We start from the raw sequence: 15,735 nt of genomic DNA on the forward strand, positions 1-15,735 counted from the left end.
AAAATGACTGTCCTCCCGCACCTCCATCACTCTGGAAGCTCCCTCTGGTCTGGGAGCTCCATGGCGGCTCCAGGGTCACTCCCAGGGTCCGGGCCCTCCCCCCAGGCTGGCTCTGCCAGTGGGAAGGGCAGGCCTGGATGCTCAAGGCTGGGGAGGGCACTAAGCAGGAGCGCGGGTTCCCAGGCGGTGATTTTGTGTGTCAGGCTTGAGTTCTGCGCCATTATTTCATGGTTGACTTGTCAGGTTGTTAAAGTGGTGGTTGCAGGGAGGAGAACTGGCAGTGGGTCCCTCCCGGGCGGCAGCAACTGTTGCTAATAATAAGCTCCGCGAGAGGGTTGCTGGGTTAGGTTCCTGTTTGGAAAACCAGTCCGGCGTCCGGGCTTTCCCGGCCGCCAGAGGTGGGCAGTGGGCGCCCCCTCCTCACCCCTCACCTCTGAGACTCCCCACTGGGGGCTGCCTGTGGGGCCCCGCTGACCCCAGGGGATCTCCTGGGGGGGAGGCCTTGGGATTTGGTGGGGTCCCACCCTGAGCCGTCCCCCTTATTCACTGTGCTTCTGAATGGAAAATGAGGCTCGTTCCTAAGGGAAAACAGTAACTGCCTGCGTGGAAAGCCAACTGAGTCACGGAGAAGTGGCCGTGGGCCCGGGGGCTGCCTTGTTAACTTTGGCACCGGGGACGCGGCCATCTGCTGCCAGACCGTGGCCTTTGTGGATTCTGAGAGGCAGCCTGCCATAAAGGAGGGAACGAGCGCTTGGACACGGGAAGGGCTGGGCTGGAACGGCCTCCAGCAGTGCTGTGTCCATCTGGGCTGACCCCCACGGCCTGTCAGGGGGCTCACCCTGCCCACCGTGCCCCCGACCGCTCAAAGCTCCGGGGCTGTGAAAGGCCTTAGGGGTCCCTCGGTCCGCCCCCGTCCTTTCCGGGAAGCTGGGCCCCCAAGCGGTGTCAGACGCAAGAATCAAACCCAGGCCCTTTGATTCAGAGGTCAAAGGTCTGCTTCCTTCCCTTTCCATCCTCCAGAAATCATTCATCTAGCCACATCTGACAGTGGGACGTTCCAGAGGGTGTTGCTTTTGTCTCTGTATCCTCAGCACTGGGCTCAGTGTCTTGCACATAGTAGGTATTTAATGAGCGCTTGTTGATTATGAATGATTGGGCCTCTGGTCATTGGAAGAGTTTAATCAATAGTTTGGCCCATTTGTTTGACCAAAGTACCTTCTTCCCCTTACACATAATGGTGCTTAATAAATGCTTATTAAAAAGCGCCACTCTGTGTAAAAATTAATAAAATTCTATTGGTTAATTGAGTGATTGAGCCTCTGATTATTGAAAGAGCTTAATCAATGGCTTGGCCCATCCTTTGAGCCAAAGCCCCTTCTTCACTTGCATATCATAGGTGCTTAATAAATGCTTATGGAAAAAAAAAAAACTTTCTGTAATGCTTATTGATTGATTGAATGATTGAGCCTCTGATTTATAGGAAGAGCTCTATGTCTTAGGCCATCTTTTAGGAGAGGGGACTCATCAATATCTGGAGGGGAGGGGAGGTAAGGCCTCTGGCTCGATCGTCCCCAGAGATCCCTCTTCCTCCTCTTCCCTGCCCTCTTTTCCTGAAAAGGAAACACGTCTGGGATGTCTGGGACAATCTCTGGCGCTCCTTCAAGGAGGGAAGAAGTTAGTTGGGGGTTTCCATCTGGACGGCCCCGAATGGTGTATGGCATCCCCCTCGGCCCCCAGCCCTCTCTGGGTTTTAACCTTTGCCCACGCTAGCTGTCCTAACCCAAGCTTTCTCCCAGCAGGTTGGACTAATGGACGAGGCTCCCTGAGACAGCCTGGAGCCTTGCTGCAGCCATCTGCCCCCATGGCTTGGCCCAGGATGAGCTTGCTGTCCAGAGCTCTGGCCCCCTGGGACCTCCCCCTGCCCAGCTCTGGCTTAGCGCTAGCCAGTATCCTCAAGTGTTTGGTCTTTTTTTTTTCAGGAAGAATATTTTGGTCTCCAAGCCCAGGAAACACAAAATCTAATTATCCTTTCTCATGTTTCAAATTAATTCCATCTCAGTCCAGCTTCTGCGCTCTTTGCTCCCGGCGGGAGGGGAAAAGGTTTTCTTAGACAGCCTCGCTGACCTCTCTGTCTCTCTCTCCCCTCTTTTGTCTTACAGTCTGCCGAGTTCTTCGAGATGCTGGAGAAAATGCAAGTAAGTGTCTCCGTCATGGGGTTAGAACGTCAGCCCCTTGGGCACAGAGATGGCCTTTCTTTGTATTTGTATTCCCATCACCTAGCACAGTTTTAAGCATCTAGTGAGTGGTTAATAAACACTTGATTGACGGGGACACTGAGCAGAGAGAATTTTGACAGTTGGACAGATACAGCAATAACATGGAACCCACCAAAATCGGGAAGCTCACCAGAGTGTCCCCTAGTGGTGGGTCATAGAACCTGGCAAAAAGAACTAGGTTTGTGATGCTTTTAGCCCCATGATTGAGCACTTAAAAAAATTAATAGTATTTTATTTTTCCAAATATACGTAATGATAGTTTTCAACTTTCAGTTTTATAAGACTTGACGTTCAAGATTTTTCTCCTTCCCTCTCTTACCTCCCCCTCCTCAAAACAGCAAGTAATCTGATATAGATTAAATATGAGCAATCCTTTTAAACATATTTCCATGTTATGGTGTGCAAGGAAAATCTGACCAAAAGAAAAAAAAAACACAGGAAAGAAAAAACAACTTCTTCCAGCCTCAGTCTCCTCATCTGTACAGTAGAAAAATGGTCCCTATCTTACAGAATTGTGGGAATCAAATGAAACTATTTTGAAAACCTTTACGTGCATATAAACACGTCTTGTAAGCATCTGAAATCACTCGGATGCCCTGGATCTTATTTCCCTCGACAATAAAATGAGGAGTCGGTCTGGGCATTGTGTATCCTGGCTCTAAAGAGATGACTTTGGGCCTTGGCAAAGCTTAGATTAGGAGCAAGGTCTAATTTCTAGGTTGGAAGCAAGAGAAAAAAATAACAATCTCTAACATTGTTAACAGTCTCTAACATCTAACTCTAAGGTAGTGATTACTACGCGCCAGACACAATGCAAAGTGCTTCACAATTATTCTCTCATTCAATCTTCACAACACCCCTGGGAGGCAAATGCTATTATTATCCCCATTTTACAGATGAGGAAACCAAGGCAGATGGTGGTTAAGTGATCAGGATCACACGAGCGTCAGAGGCCAAATTTGAACTTCCTGACTTCAGATCCAGCCCTCTATCCACATTTGATACGGCCCTGCTCTTGAGTTAAAGCTCATGGGGCGATAAGATTTAGGAACATGACTTTTATTTTATTTATATTTAAGAACATCTTTTGAGAATGATATAGAAAACCATAAAAATAAATAATAATAGCATGATGATGGTGATGGTAAAGGGAGGCAGTATAGCCTAGTACAGGGGTTCTCAAACTACAGCTCATGGCCCAGATGTGCACGCTAAGGACGTTTATGCCCCCACCGGGTTATGGCAAACGGGCCGAGGGGCGGAGACAGAGTGTGAGCTTTTGTTTTACTATAGTCCGGCCCTCCCGCAGTCTGAGGGACAGGGAACTGGGCCCCATTTAAAAAGTTTGAGGACCCCTGGCCTAGTAGATGGAGACCTGGGCTCAGAGAAGAAAGTCCTGGGTTCCAGTGCCATTTCTGCTGCATCCAGGCTATGAGACCCTGGGCAGAGCTCCAAGAAGGGACATTGCAGAGCCTGATTTGCATTATTAGAGGGAGTTCCTTCCAACAAGGAAAGGATCGATCCGGTCCATTTTATAGCTCTCTAAAGTTGGCAAAGATTTATTTCATCGGTTGCCCACAAGAGCTCTGAGGCAGACACTTCAGGAGGAATTGTCCTCCTTTTATGCTGAAGGAAAATGAGGTTAAAGATCATCTCAATGCTAGGTTCCACTTGGGTCTTATTATTCTGGAGAATTGGGTCGGCTTGGATGGGGCTCAGGACGAGCTTCGGGAGGGAGATTGGCCCTGAGAGGAAGGGCCGGGTTAGTGCTGGCGTGGGGAGTGGTGATAAACCGCTGCCTTTGCCCTACCCAGAAGGTTTGAGGGATGATGATTAACACAACTCGAGGAGGACCAACTCCTTGTTTACCTGCATGGGGCGGCGGGTCTGGTGCTGGCTGGAGGGCCCCTTCCGAGCTAAAGCAGCACCCGAGGGAGGAAGGACTCTCCTCAACACTCTTTCTGTTGGCAGAGGAAGGGGTGGCCTTTGGATTGCCTGTTCTGTTGGTAAAGTGACTATTCTATGTGCCTCAGTTTCCTCAGCTGTCAAATGAGGGGATTGACCCAGAAGACCTCCAAGGGTCTTTTAACTCTCAATCTATAATCCCATGACCCTTCCTCCCCTCCTCTAGCTACTCTTCTCATCCACACATACCTGCAAAGCCCCTGTCCACCTCAATGAATGGAAACTCAATGATATCCGGTGTTACTGGGCAGTGAGTTACTATCCCTCACCCTAGAGCCATCCATTGAGCATCTTGGACATGGAGGATGTTGGGAAGGAGGTACAGAGAAAAACGAGACACCCCTTAGTCTCGAGGACCTTAATCTGGCAGGAGGCACTTTCGTGAGCCACTACCAGACAGGAGAGAAGGTTGATATTCTGGGAGGATTAGAGAGGGACCGGGAGTTAATTGGGCCTGGGAAGAGATGGCTTCCTCCCGGGCTTCCAGCAGCCCAGACTGGCAGGGAGAAGAGTGAGCATCCATTTGGGAATGTGCCACACCCACAACCTAAAGGTTAAAGTTTTGTTTGTTCTTTGTGATGGCAACTGAACAAACACTCTCCTGGATAAAAGAGCATTTATGGAAGGAGGACCATGTGCCAGTGCACTGCTGAGGACACTGATACAACAGCCAGCCCAGCCCTGCCCTCAAGGAGTTTACATTCCCCTGGGATGAGACACACACATGGGAGGGCGGCTTTTAGGGGAGGATGGCTTTTAGGGGAGGATGGCTTTTAGGGGAGGGCGGCTTTTAGGGGAGGGTGACTTTCAGGAGAGGGTAGCTTTTAGGGGAGGATGGCTTTTAAAGGAGGATGGCTTTTAGGGGAGGGCGGCTTTTAGGGGAGGATGACTTTTAGGGGAGCATGGCTTTTAGGGGAGGATGACTTTTAGGGGAGGATGGCTTTTAGGGAAGGATGGCTTTTAGGGGAGGATGGCTTTTAGGGGAGGGTGACTTTTAGTAGAGGATGGCTTTTAGGGGAGGATGGCTTTTAGGGGAGGATGGCTTTTAGGGGAGGGTGGCTTTTAGGGGAGGATGGCTTTTAGGGGAGGATGGCTTTTAGGGGAGGATGACTTTTAGGGGAGGATGACTTTTAGGGGAGCATGGCTTTTAGGGGAGGATGGCTTTTAGGGGCGGGCGGCTTTTAGGGGAGGGCGGCTTTTAGGGGAGGATGGCTTTTAGGGGAGCATGGCTTTTAGGGGAGGATGACTTTTAGGGGAGGATGACTTTTAGGGGAGCATGGCTTTTAGGGGAGGATGGCTTTTAGGGGCGGGCGGCTTTTTAGGGGAGGGCGGCTTTTAGGGGAGGATGGCTTTTAGGGGAGCATGGCTTTTAGGGGAGGATGACTTTTAGGGGAGGGCGGCTTTTGGGGGAGGGTGGCTTTTAGGGGAGGATGGCTTTTAGGGGAGGATGGCTTTTAGGGGAGGATGGCTTTTAGGGGAGGATGGCTTTTAGGGGAGGATGGCTTTTAGGGGAGGATGACTTTTAGGGGAGGGCGGCTTTTAGGGGAGGATGGCTTTTAGGGGAGCATGGCTTTTAGGGGAGGATGACTTTTAGGGGAGCATGGCTTTTAGGGGAGGATGGCTTTTAGGGGCGGGCGGCTTTTAGGGGAGGGCGGCTTTTAGGGGAGGATGGCTTTTAGGGGAGCATGGCTTTTAGGGGAGGATGACTTTTAGGGGAGGGCGGCTTTTGGGGGAGGGTGGCTTTTAGGGGAGGATGGCTTTTAGGGGAGGATGGCTTTTAGGGGAGGATGGCTTTTAGGGGAGGATGGCTTTTAGGGGAGGATGGCTTTTAGGGGAGGATGACTTTTAGGGGAGGGCGGCTTTTAGGGGAGGATGGCTTTTAGGGGAGCATGGCTTTTAGGGGAGGATGACTTTTAGGGGAGCATGGCTTTTAGGGGAGGATGGCTTTTAGGGGCGGGCGGCTTTTAGGGGAGGGCGGCTTTTAGGGGAGCATGGCTTTTAAGGGAGGATGACTTTTAGGGGAGGATGGCTTTTAGGGGCGGGCGGCTTTTAGGGGCGGGCGGCTTTTAGGGGAGGATGGCTTTTAGGGGCGGGCGGCTTTTAGGGGCGGGCCGCTTTTAGGGGAGGGTGGCTTTTAGGGGAGCATGGCTTTTAGGGGAGGGTGGCTTTTAGGGGAGGGCGGCTTTTGGGGGAGGGTGGCTTTTAAGGGAGGATGACTTTTAGGGGAGGGTGGCTTTTAGGGGAGGATGGCTTTTAGGGGAGGATGACTTTTAGGGGAGGGTGGCTTTTAGGGGAGGGTGGCTTTTAGGGGAGGGCGGCTTTTGGGGGAGGGTGGCTTTTAAGGGAGGATGACTTTTAGTGGAGGATGGCTTTTAGGGGAGGGTGGCTTTTAGGGGAGGATGGCTTTTAGGGGAGGATGGCTTTTAGGGGAGTGCGGCTTTTAGGGGAGGGTGGATTTTAGGGGAGGATGACTTTTAGGGGAGGATGGCTTTTAGGGGAGTGCGGCTTTTAGGGGAGGGTGGATTTTAGGGGAGGATGACTTTTAGGGGAGGATGGCTTTTAGGGGAGTGCGGCTTTTAGGGGAGGGTGGCTTTTAGGGGAGGATGACTTTTAGGGGAGCATGGCTTTTAGGGGAGGATGGCTTTTGGGGGAGGGTGGCTTTTAAGGGAGGATGACTTTTAGGGGAGGGTGGCTTTTAGGGGAGCATGGCTTTTAGGGGAGGGTGGCTTTTAGGGGAGGGCGGCTTTTGGGGGAGGGCGGCTTTTAGGGGAGGATGACTTTTAGGGGAGCATGGCTTTTAGGGGAGCATGGCTTTTAGGGGAGGATGGCTTTTAGGGGAGGATGGCTTTTAGGGGAGGATGGCTTTTAGGGGAGGATGACTTTTAGGGGAGGATGACTTTTAGGGGAGGATGACTTTTAGGGGAGGGCGGCTTTTGGGGGAGGGTGACTTTTAGGGGAGGATGACTTTTAGGGGAGCATGGCTTTTAGGGGAGCATGGCTTTTAGGGGAGGATGGCTTTTAGGGGAGGATGGCTTTTAGGGGAGGATGGCTTTTAGGGGAGGATGACTTTTAGGGGAGGATGGCTTTTAGGGGAGGATGACTTTTAGGGGAGGATGACTTTTAGGGGAGGATGACTTTTAGGGGAGGATGACTTTTAGGGGAGGATGGCTTTTAAGGGAGGATGACTTTTAGGGGAGGGTGGCTTTTAGGGGAGCATGGCTTTTAGGGGAGGGTGGCTTTTAGGGGAGGGCGGCTTTTAGGGGAGGGTGACTTTTAGGGGAGGATGGCTTTTAGGGGAGGATGGCTTTTAGGGGAGGGCGGCTTTTAGGGGAGGGCGGCTTTTAGGGGAGGATGACTTTTAGGGGAGCATGGCTTTTAGGGGAGGATGGCTTTTAGGGGAGGATGGCTTTTAGGGGAGGGCGGCTTTTAGGGGAGGGTGACTTTTAGGGGAGGGCATTAGGGTCTGGGAAGACCCTGAGATGATGACTGCAATAAAATGGTGCCTGATTTTAGAAATAAATATACTCCCAATTTTAGTACCCCTCATTAACATCCAATATTAAGTTACAGGGAGAAACTGCTCGGGATCATTTTCAAAAGTCTAGACCTTCTCTGGGGCAGCTAGGTGACCCAAAAGATAGAACACTGGGCTTGGAATCTTCAGGAGTTCAAAAATGGCCTCAGACACTTAAAACTCTGTGACTCTCAGCAAGATACTTAACCCTGTTTACCTCAGTTTCCTCATCTGTAAAGTGAGCTGGAAAAGGAAAGAGCAAAACTGTCCAAGATCTTTGCCAAGAAAACGGGGTTACCAGGAGTCAGACACAAGTGAAATGCCCGAACAGCTAGAGATCTTGTCCATCTGCAGCGTTAGTCCCTGTGATGACTGGTGACGCTTATGTCCGTCATCGAAGAAAGATTTGGGGATATGGGGAGATACTCGGGGACCCAGAGAACAGACTGATGCATTTTAGGAACCTTTTCAGTGAAGGCTAAAACAAAAGGGCTGCTGACTGCTAATCATCACGAAATCCAACTAACCAGCGCCTCTTAATAATCCCTGAGCATCCCAGCAAATTGGGATCTTAGAGTAGCTGAAAAATGGCCACATTTCCACTTAATGATTGACTAACATAGGGCTCTGGGAACATGAGAGCCTAGATTTAAAGCTGAAAGGAACCTTGGACACCACTGAGCACAATCCTCTTGTGATGGGGAAAATGAGTCCTGTAGGAATTAAGTGTATGAGGAGATATGCAGAAAAGCTGATAATAACCCGAGCAGGGGTGCCTGGGAAAAATAATTCCCTCCATCTGCGGGATACCTGATTTTCAAAGAGATCTCGTGTCTGTTAGCTCACATGCATCCTACATCGGCTTAGGAGACAGGGAGGGAAGGATTATTTCTCCCTTTGTTACAGGGGCCGCAATAAGTGCTCAGGGGGAAGAAGGCTGGGTTTGTAGCTAGAGGACCAAAGTTCAGATTCTGACTGGCATTTACTGACTGTGTGGCCTTGGATGAGACACTGCATATCCTGAACCTCGGCTGCAGAAGGAAGGATGGGCTGGATGACCTCTAAGAGCCCATGGCTTGTCCAAGGTCACGCATCCACTAGCTAGTGACAGCTAGAGTTCGGATCCAACCGTCCCTCTCCTGGCCTCCAGCACAGCGCCTGGCCTAGTTGGTGCTGAATTAATTGGTTTAAATTGATTCAATGGCTGTGGGCGCCCAAATAAAGATTCAGCCACCACAGGGAACATGGGGATGACTCCCCCTCCCCCTCTCTCCTCCAATGACAAAACTTTTCTTATTTTTACATTTCTTTTCCAAATCCGTGTAAAAACAGCTTTCAACATTAATTTTTGTAAAATATTGTATTCTAATTTTTTCCCCTCTCTCCTTTACTTCCCCCTCCCCAAGACAACAAGCAATCTGATATAGGTTAAATATGTGCAATCCTTTTAGACAGATTTCCATATTTGTTATGTTGGGCAAGAAAAATCAGACCAAAAGGGAGGGAAAAAATCCTCGAACAAAGCTTCTTTTTAAACAACATGAATTACACTTTATTTATTTTAACTTTCACTTTTTTTTTAACTTTTGGATTTCCGTGCTCTGTCCCTTCAGTCACTTCCCCACCCTTTGAGAAGGTCAGCAATATGGTACCAATTATACATGTGAAGTCATGCAAACCCCGTATCCGTTTTAGCCATCAATAACAAACTCTGGGATGTTTTCTTTGTCATACCAGGGCATCAAGCTGGAGGAGCAGAAACCAGGACCCCAGAAAAACAAGGTGAGCAGGCAGAGGGGGACTCCGGATGGCTCCATCTGGGCTGAAGCTGGAGTCGTGGAGGATGAGTTTTCTAAATGGGGCGGCGGAGGGGCGCCATGCTGAGCGGGAGCACCACAGGAGGAGCATTTGTGCCCTGACCCTTGTTCAGTTGTCCATCTCAAACCTGCCTGACCCTAAGATTTCACCGAGAGCCCTTTAAGGGACTGGCCTTGTCAGTCGGGTGTTACTGGGCAGTTGGGTAAGGGTGATTGTGGGAAAGCGTGGACTTGACACAGTTTTGGGAACAGAGACAAGTTGGAAACTGAGGCTGCAGCTTGTCCCATCTCCCTTCTCCTGGACCAGAGACCGCTTTCCCTCCTGTCCTGACTTCTTGGTGCCCTCTAGCAGGCAACTCCCAGCTAGAGAGAGTGAATTCTCCTTTGTAGGGGTCAAAAGGCAGTGCCAGCCCTTGCCTGTGAGGATCTGAGAGTGAGGAGCAGTTTTAGCAGCCTCCAATAAACTCTCATCTGGAGGAGGCTGGTCCAGCTACTATCTGGCAGAGGGAGGATTTGCTCCTGCTGCAGGTTCCTGGGGTGAGGTGATCTCCACAGAGATAACTTCAGCTCCCTCCCCACTTTAGAGCACTCCTTGCATCTCCAGTCTGCAGATAAATGGCCATTCTCTAGGGCATAGAGTCAGCTCCATCTGCAGGAAGCTGGGGGAGCCAGCTGGTACAGTAGGTGGAGTCTTTGGCAGGGAAGCAGGGTCTCAGTTCAAATCTAACCTCAGAAAGGGACTAGTAAATCAATTAACTCTCTCTCAGTCTCCTCAACTGTAAAAGTTAGAGAATAATTTATCAGCAGGTACCTCCTAGGGTTGTTGTGAGAATCAAATAAGATAATAATTGTAAAGTTCTTAGCACAGTATTGGGTACATAGTAAGCACTATAAATGTTAGTTTTATTGTATTATTTAACCCATAACATTGGGGGAAAAAAAGAAAATGTGGAAAATTTGGGCTCAGGATGTTCCCTTAGGCTTTTTAGGTATCTCTCTACCCAGTAGTCAACAAACACTGATGGATATGCTCCGCTTCTGACCCACCCTAAGATGCAGAGCCTGCGATTATTTTTTGGCCTTTGCTCTTAGAATCTTATTTTGCCAGGCCATGGATAATTGGAAAATTACAGTCATATAAAAAAGAGAGAAAGAAAGAAAGAAAGAAAGAAAGAAAGAAAGAAAGAAAGAAAGAAAGAAAGAAAGAAAGAAAGAAAGAGAGAGAGAGAGAGAGAGAGAGAGAGAGAGAGAGAGAGAGAGAGAGAGAGAGAGAGAGAGAGAGGGAGGGAGGGAGGGAGGGAGGGAGGGAGGGAGGGAGGGAGGGAGGGAGGGAGGAAGGAAGGAAGGAAGAAAGACAAAGAGATAGAGACAGGGAGAAAGAGAAAGGAAAAAAGGAAGAGAAAGGAAGGAAGGAAGGAAGGAAGGAAGGAAGGGAGAAAGGAAGGAAAGAAGGGAGGGAGGGAGGGAAAGAAGGAGAAAGGAAGAAAGAAAAAAAGAAACATTTTCAGCTCTCTCTTACGGCTGTTGGTTTAACTTCACTGTTTTTCTCTTGGAGAAGAAAGGCTCCCTGGGTTGAAAGGAGCTCTGTTCTGAACTGGTATGATGTGAAAATAAATAATATCAGTAAAACTCTTTAATCTTAAAAATAATTGTAGGCGTAAGGAGACCTTTCATGTAGCATCAGGGGATAACGGCTTCTGCTCTGATTTGTCTTCCAGGATGACTACATCCCGTACCCCAGCATTGATGAGGTGGGTATGAGCCTCTTTCCCAGCCAGATTCCAGGTTGTTCTATAGGGAATCCCCGGAGGCTCTGGAAGGGGAGGGAGGTCACCCCCAGCGATGGTTCTGTGGGCCGGGAAGTCTCCATGCCAAGTACCTTGGGACTTGAGAGACCTGGACTTCATTCCTGTTTCATCACTGACCTTCCCTGGGACCTTTGGCCAGTCACCTTCTGGACTTGAATTTCTATATTTGTAAAATGGGATTGATGATCCGAACTTTGAATCATTCTAAGGGTAGTTGAGCCCAGAGAGTGGAAAGGATAATTAAGTCCTCTCACTTTTTTCTGGCATAAACGTCCCATCCCTAGTCCATGGGACAACAAGGGGTGAGCTTGGGCACTCTCTGGGCCTCAGTTTCCCCACCTGTAAAATGAGGCCTCTGAAGTCCTTTCAGCTGTGCTCCTATGCTCCTAAATCACTGAAAGTCTCTGGGTCTCAGTGTCCTTATCTGTAAAATGGGAGAATTAGACTAGGTGACAACTGAGGCCCTTCAGGCGCCAAATCTATGAGACCTCCCCGACCTCTGGCCGTCCGTGGCTACTCCTGAGGCTCTCCTATGGCAATAGGGCATCCCGAGGAAGCTAACATGGGGCGCCCTCATTGCTTCTAGATTGTGGAGAAAGGAGGCCCTTACCCGCTGGTCATCCTGCCCCAGTTCGGGGGCTACTGGATCGAGGACCCAGAAAACATCGGCACGCCAACGTCGTCGGACAGCAGCATCTTTGAGGAGGAGGAGGAGAACCTCAGCCCCGGCATGTTTGGCTACAGGCTGGAGTGCAAGGGAGAAGCACGGGCGTACCGGAAGTACTTCCTAGGGAAGGTGAGCGGGAGAGGCCAGACCCCCATCCCACAGCGGGCAACTGCCTTCCAGCCCCCTTCCTGGCTGCCTGCCCCTTGTTCTTCCCCTCTCCTCTCCTCCTCTCAATCCCTTCCTCCTCCTTCTCCTCCTCCTCTCCTCTTCCTTCTTTCCCTCCTTCCCTCCTCCTCCTCTTCTCCCTCCTCTTCCTCTTCCTGGTTCTCCTTCTTTTCTTCCTTTTTCCATTTTCCTTCTCTGTCCCTTTTCTTAGAAGTCTCCAAGATCATGGCAGGAGCCGGCTAAAACTAGCTCCCAAGAGCTGGCTGTTAAATTTTCACTATGAGAATTTGTGCTCACCTCGAAATCCCCAAAGCCACAGATTGGATTTTGTTTTGTTGATCTAGATTTAAGATCAGATTTCTAAGTTTCTCCCTTTTCCCCTCACGCCCCGTCTCGGGGAGCTGGTTGTCAAACATTTACCAGCGTATCACAACCGGCGACACTCAGGGCTCCGGAGTAGTGACTCAGCCTCCATGTAGGGAGAAGGGCAGGGTTCATGTTTATGTCTCTACCCCGGTTGCTGGAACATGTTATAGAGAAGCATCCCCGTTGGATAGATCACGTAGGACATAACAGCATGAGGAAAAAAATTAATCACGTAAAAGATAAATAAGAACAAATGGGGAAGGGGAAAATCCTGTGTAAGTTGGGGGCTCAGACTTCTGGCCCCCAGGTCCCCCATCTCTGAGAGTCTGGGATCCCTCATCTGTAAACACAAGCACTGCCCCCTTGCACAAGGCTCAGAGCGTTGTTATTCAGCAGCAGAGCAATCGGCATCCTCACGGGCGCCCCTCTTTATGAGCCTTTCCTTGCTCATTATGGTTGTTTCACCATCAATAATACTCTGTGTGCAGATCATCTTATTTGTCCATCAAAGCAATACCCCACCTGGCGACACTTTGGTAGCCGTGGATGGCTCACAAATCATCCTTCAGACTCACCTGCCCGTTCCAACTGCTTTCTGCTTTTTTAATACAGAATATATTATTTACATGAAGCAATCCTATGTACAAATATTAACCAAGCTAGGAAACTTATCCTTTGTCTCAATAGTCATCCTAAAAAAATACCCTAAAAATATAATACTATATACTATCATCTTATTGCTACCAGTTATTTTAAAAATTTGTCAAGAAAATGTTAAATCTAGGTAAGCAAAGTAGAATTTAAATAAATTCCCATCAGAATGCAAATTTAATTTTAAAATCTTTTTTAAGCACTAGCTGTCAAATCAGATGCTTTTTTATTAAAAAATAAACTTTTAGAAATTAATGAGATTTAATCAAAGCAAGAAATTAAAACACTAAATTGCTTTTCCTTTCACACACACACACAATTAGTAAGTTCTTGTCAACAGTACACCTTAAATTTGATCCAATTCAATGAACATTTATTGATTATTATTGTGTACGAAGCAGCGGTCTGAGCATCGAGGAGACAAAAATGGAAAAGGCCATATAGACAAGCCAGCATAAGTGACTGGATGGGGAGCATTGCCTGAGCTTCTTAGCTCTCCCCACTCCGTGGCTCCTGCTGAGATTTTGGTGTGTAAATGAGGGATGAGCAGTCCCCTCTGTCCCCCCTCCAAGTTAACATACCTTCTCTGTTTCTAGGATCATTTAAACTTTTATTGTACTGGCAGTAGTCTGGGAAACTTGATTCTGTCCATCAAGTGTGAAGAGTCTGAAGGCATTGAGTACCTGCGGATCATCCTCAGGTGAGGGCCCAGGGCAGCGGGGGCCTGACTGAAAGGCCCGTCCGCCCTGCATCTGTCTTCCTGAGGTGAGGCAGGCCGGACCGGCTCCGTCCCTGGGCCGTCTCCAAGCTCGCCTGGTCCAGCAGAGCCAGCGCCCCTTTTCCTGTAGAGCCCGGGGGGCGGGGGGTCTGTTATTCTCTTCAGACTATTTTCCAGTCTGGGCCGATGAGTTTCGTTCACTGAATTTGAACATACACAGCCACCAGTGAGGTCATGGTCATGGCTTTCATGATCCCCATGAGGGAATCAGAGGGAAAAACAATTCTGCTGACTTACTCTCAGGCCACATTTCATCAATCAATCAGTCAATCAAATATTTATGGAGAGGTGGCATGGTGTACTGGGGAGGGCCCAGTTCTTAAACTGTGGGTCACAGCCCCCCATGGGGCCTCGTACCTGAATGGCAGGTGGCAAAATTACGATTTATTATCAGAAAACGTTTGAGTTGCGTGCCTCTGTCCCCAGGGTCATGTAAAAAATTTTGGGGTGATGAGGGATTGTGAGAGGAATAAGTTTAAGAAGCCCTGATATAGGGCACTTAGCTGGGAATCAGGAAAACCTGGATTCAAATCTCATCCCAGACACCTTCTAGCTCTGCGCCTCCAATTTTTAGCCTGTCTTCTCCTCGGTCTCCTCACCTGCACAAGAGCTGACGACCTCGCGCAGATGTAGATTTACAATCCTATGAAACACTTCCTGCTCACCGGGCGTCATGCCAGGGGATTGTGGGACATTTGGGAGGCGCGGGCGTCCCTGAGCAGCCGTATGGCATGGTGGATAGAGTACAGGACCTCGGTTAAGGCCCAGTGGGCCTTAACGATTGTAGGCAAGTCCCTTCAACGTCTCTGAATCTGTGCACCACGGCACCAGCATGCAAATGATATTTATTGTTATTGGGAACTTTCTCTGAAATGGGGTTCTGTTCCCTGTGGCGCTCTCCAAGCCCACGGGCTCCTCCCAAGAAGGGATGTGCCTCTGAGGGAGTCATTAGCTTCTTGCGCCCAAGTTTCCTCAGCTATGGAACAAGAATCAGGGGCCTGACGGCGTTTGAGGTCACCTCCAGCTCTACGTGAGGACTGGCATTAAATGCTTGCAGGCCTGGGGGGGAGGGGGCTGGCCCATCCAAGATGCTGATGTGACCATCTCTACCCTCCTTGGCAGAAACCCCCCACAAACGGGCCTCCAAGTCTGTAATAATTGCGTTTCAAGCAAAGCTGCCCATTGCTCCTCTAAGATCCATAAAGAGAATTTTATTTCACTTGTGCGGAGGGCACTTGGTCTCTAAATGGGTCCTTAGGTGGGAACTTCAGTCGTAAAGAGAATAATCACCCCCTTCTTGCCCGATTTGTAGTGGAAGGAGCCGAGAGTCAGAACCTGCGTTCAGGTCCTGGCTCTGCCATTCTTTTATATGACTCTGGGTTCGTCGCCATCTCTCTCTGGGGCCTCAGTTTCCCTAGTAGTGGCTGAGCTCTAAGGCTCCTTCGGGCCCTTCCAGTTCCACTCACCACTGAGCCTTCCCTGTCAAGGCTGGCACTCTCTGAGCTACAGAAAGCCCTAAAGATTCTGGGTTTGCTCAAAAGCGGGGTACACCTGGATCCCCAGACTGGCCCAACAGATGGCTGTGAGGGAAGTTGTTTGCCTTATGGAATGACTCATCCCACAGGGATTCTTTAAATAGCCTGCTCCCCAAAGCATTTATAGTAGGATTCATAGGATTATAAATCATAGATCTAGGGCTGAAAAGAACAACAAAGAACACGCAGTCCA

The 15,735-nt window shown here is 49.4% G+C and overlaps 1 protein-coding gene across 3 annotated transcripts in view; it reads left to right on the forward strand.

The window, feature by feature from the left end:
- The window catches only part of RAP1GAP2 (RAP1 GTPase activating protein 2), a 221,458-nt gene that overhangs the window by 157,922 nt on the left and 47,801 nt on the right, over positions 1-15,735 (forward strand). For all 3 annotated transcript variants that reach the window (XM_074263903.1, XM_074263902.1, XM_074263904.1), the window contains 5 exons: positions 2,160-2,195; positions 9,493-9,537; positions 11,291-11,323; positions 11,967-12,176; positions 13,826-13,929. In XM_074263903.1, coding sequence (XP_074120004.1) covers positions 2,160-2,195; positions 9,493-9,537; positions 11,291-11,323; positions 11,967-12,176; positions 13,826-13,929 — 428 coding nt within the window. The remainder of the gene's footprint in view (positions 1-2,159; positions 2,196-9,492; positions 9,538-11,290; positions 11,324-11,966; positions 12,177-13,825; positions 13,930-15,735) is intronic.

The sequence above is a fragment of the Sminthopsis crassicaudata genome, chromosome 4, assembly GCF_048593235.1.
Source record: "Sminthopsis crassicaudata isolate SCR6 chromosome 4, ASM4859323v1, whole genome shotgun sequence".
Lineage (NCBI taxonomy): Eukaryota > Metazoa > Chordata > Mammalia > Dasyuromorphia > Dasyuridae > Sminthopsis > Sminthopsis crassicaudata.